Below are 3,927 nucleotides of genomic sequence, written 5' to 3' on the forward strand. Positions count from 1 at the left end.
AGATCTGACGCCCTCTTCTGGAGTATCTGAAGACAGCTGCAGTGTACTTACATATAATAAATAAATAAATCAAAAAAAAATAAATTAATACTAACAAAAACCTTTCAGTACAGCAAAGGAAGTAGCCTACAGAACGGGAGAAAATCATTGCCACCAAACTTTAGGTAGGGGTCGGCATCCAGAGCACATAAAGAGGAGCAAAACTTAAGCACCCACCTTGGTTATATTTAGTTTATACTTATACATTTAGCTAGCTATTAGTAATCCCCTCCACCACCACAGTTATATTTTTCTTGCTCTTAGTTCAGTTTTTGTTTGTTTGTTTGTTTTTTGAGACATGGTTTCTCTGTGTAGCCCTGATTATTCTGGGACTTGTTCTGTAGACCAGGCTGGCCTCAAACTCAGATATCCGCCTGCCTCTGCCTCCCGAGTGCTGGGATTAGAGGCGTGCGCCATCACCTGGCTTGTCTTTTTGAAAATCACTTTAAAACCTTTTTTTTTTTTTTTTTTTTTTTCTTATTTAATGTATGAGTGACCTGCTGCATATATATCTGCAGGCCAGAAGAGGGCATCAGATCCCCTTATAGATATGGTTGTGAGCCACTATGTGGTTGTTGGGAGTTGAACTCAGGCTTTGCCATGCTCCACACAGGCTTTGCCAGCCTGGCGTACACAGACCTCTATGTGCTGAGTCATCTCTCCATTCCCCACTGGACACTTTTTAATGGAAGTATTTAGCAACAGTCATGTTCAAGTCAGCAAGATACTGTAGAATGTCATGCCACAGACCAATAATTTCAAAGATGTTAAGCACATGTAGCTTGTAACAACAACAACAGCAACAACAACAAATGTAGCGATGTAATTTATAAAACAGTGGTTTATTTAGGTGGTTTTAAATTATTTTACCATGAATAAAGCATGCCGGGTGATGGTGGCGCGCATGCCTTTAATCCCAGCACTTGGGAGGCAGAGACAGGCGAATTTCTGGTCTACAAAGTGAGTTCCAGGACAGCTAGGGCTACACAAAGAAACCCTGTCTCAAAAAAACCAACCAACCAACCAACAAACAAAAAAGCATAACTATAACAAGCTTCTATATTCAAACAGGAATAGCCTTTAAAAAAACAACAAACAAAAAACAAACAAACAAAAACAAGCTCACCCCACCCCCAAAACAGGATCTCACCAGTCTTGGCTGGTGGAGAGTTCTGTGTGGACCAGGCTGGCCTTGACCTTGTCTCTGCCTTCTGAACACTGAGATTAAAAGGCGTGTGCCACCACCTGGAAGAATCTCTTTGGTGGGCCACGTCCTTGCTCCCAGAGCTTTATAAACTGTTTTCTCCAGGACCTGGTTGACACACTCTTTCAGTGTTTCTTTTTCAGATCTTGATATTTCCTTGTGGATTGTTCTAGGGATCTGTTCATTATTGTTCTCTTCTTACTATGGTTTGGTCTTTCACGTTCCTTTCGTCTTTTTAGCTTGAAATATTTTAATCTGGATCATTAGCAACCATTGCTTTTGCCTTGATTTCCGATGTTTGTTAAGCAAAATAATTTGAGTGTCTTTTTGTTTCTGCCAGCACCTCACTCAACAGCAGCAGATGAATGTGGTTGCCACGGCAGCAACAGCTAGCTTAGGCCGAGACTGCCTGGTTTTCTGACTCGCAAGCTGGGATGGAGCTCCAGCGTGAACTGGGCAGATCTCTGAAAGGCAACTGTGTTGGCTCCAAGCTCTTTCCAAACAACAGATAGAGGCTCCCACGCTGGCCTGAAGTCTACTCATGTCTCAAATTATTGCTGCTTAAGACGCAAGAGACCCAGGCCACATACCTGATTCCCCTGGCTGGCCTGTCATTTTGTTACCAGCATCGACAGCCTGTTGACCATTCCCAACTTAACTGCTTCTCACTCAGGGCCTGTGTGAGTTCACTGCTGTTGGCTTTGATGACCTTTGCAAGAACTGATTTAAATCTGAATCCCATAGCAAAAGGGGATGTTTCACTGTTGTCTGAAGACGCTGCTACTCTTTATTTTTCTACAAATTCAGGGGATAATGAATCTTCTTTACTTACTTAAACTTCATTGTGTCTTTAAAGCCCTCTAAAGCTGGTGGCACAGCGTAAATTACTTGCTTGCTTGCCAAACTGCTATGCAAATGAAAATAATAGAATATTCTTTTAATTGAACATTCAGTTATTTTTTAATTTTTAGAAAAAAAAAAACAATTTTATTGGGGCTGAAGAGATGGCTCAGCAATTAGATTAAGAGCACTGCTTGCTCTTCCAGAGGACTTGGGTTCAATTCCTAGCGCCCACATGGCAGCTCTCAACTGTCTATAACTTCTGTTGCAGGAGATCTGACACCCTCATATGGACAAACATACAGGCAAAATACCAATGTACATGAAATAAGAAGAAACTATTACACACTCTGAATATATTTATAAATTTTTTATTTATTATGTTTATTTATTTATTTATTTATTTATTTTGGTTTTTTCGAGACAGGGTTTCTCTGTATAGCTCTGGCTGTCCTGGAACTCACTCTGTAGACCAGGCTGGCCTCGAACTCAGAAATCCACCTGCCTCTGCCTCCCAAGTGCTGGGATTAAAGGTGTGCGCCACCACGCCCGGCTTATTACGTATTTTTAATGTGATGAATCTTTTGCCTGCAAGTATGTCTGTGCACGGTCCCTGCTGCCTTCAGAGGCCAGGAGAGGGTGTGGGATGCCCTGAAAGTGGAATGACAGGCAGTTGTTGGCGCTAAGACCCGAGCCCTGGTTTTGTGGAAGAGTAGCCAGAGAGCAACCAGTGCTCTTAACCACTGAACCATCTCTCCAGTCTTGAAAATCTGCTTACAGAATGTGGATGGAGACATTTCTGTCACTCTACTTGCCATGGAAGCATGCACACTGCCATGAATCCTTTCTGGTTCTGATGCACCAATCTCTCTATAAAAATAAACTCCATTTGCTTCCTTCCTCCAGTATCTTCCTGGGATCCATCAAAGGTCACAGAGGCAGACAGTTTTTGCCTCAATTCTGGAGCAATGACTTCAGCAGGAAGGATGGGTGTGACCGAAGGAAAGGAATAAGTTCTCTTTCTGGGCTGTCCAAAGAACTTCAGTAGCTTTTGCCAAAGGCGTTCCTGTCACCTTCTAGTATGATTCCTGGAGGTCTGGGACCACTGCAGTTCGCCCCAATATCTCTGTGGGAAGACTGGCTGGCTCTGAGATGAGGGACTTGACTCTAGAGTGGAGACATTCTAGAGAAGGGATCCTCTCTGTCCTTTAGCTCCTCTAAGCCAGTGGGCTGTGCTTCCCATGGGCGAAGAGGATTCTATAGTCTCATTACAGCAAAATGAGGAGGGCGGAAGGATTGTAGGGACCCTTAGCGTGGCATCGTTGTGCATCTCAGTGCCAGTCCCCTTCCTTATCTGTACTGCTGTCTTGCCTGCTTTGCTTGTGTTTCCTCTTTGCAGGACCTCACAGGAGATGGAGATGGAGACAGGGATGGTGAGATGGGGAACAGCAGTGGCTCTGACACTCCAGTGATGTTCTGCGAGACCAGGACACCCTCTAAAACCCCAGCAGTAAGTCCCCTCTTACTAGACCCAGGCTCCTCCCACCGTTCAGACCAGCATAGAAAATGAGGCTAAGGTAATTCAGCAGGTCTTTCTCCCACACCTGTGTTTAAATCTATAATTAAACCTTTACACACTTGTTTTACTCTTATACACATGTCTCTGCATATAGACCACATGTACTGGCTAGCTTTGTGTCAACTTGACACAGCTGGAGTTGTCACAGAGAAAGGAGCTTCAGTTGGGAAAATGCCTCCATGAGATCCAGCTGTAAGGCATTTTCTCAATTAGTGATCAAGGGGGAGAGGCCCCTTGTGGGTGGTGCCATCTCTGGGCTGGTAGT

General features: G+C 43.9%; 1 protein-coding gene across 1 annotated transcript in view; it reads left to right on the top strand.

Annotated features, from left to right (window-relative positions):
* LOC110318039 (DNA (cytosine-5)-methyltransferase 3C) overlaps window positions 1–3,927 on the top strand; it is a 33,763-nt gene that overhangs the window by 4,313 nt on the left and 25,523 nt on the right. Inside the window, exon 3 of the mRNA XM_021192798.1 lies at window positions 3,483–3,593. Coding sequence (XP_021048457.1) covers window positions 3,483–3,593 — 111 coding nt within the window. The remainder of the gene's footprint in view (window positions 1–3,482; window positions 3,594–3,927) is intronic.

This window comes from Mus pahari, chromosome 3, assembly GCF_900095145.1.
Source record: "Mus pahari chromosome 3, PAHARI_EIJ_v1.1, whole genome shotgun sequence".
Taxonomy (NCBI): domain Eukaryota; kingdom Metazoa; phylum Chordata; class Mammalia; order Rodentia; family Muridae; genus Mus; species Mus pahari.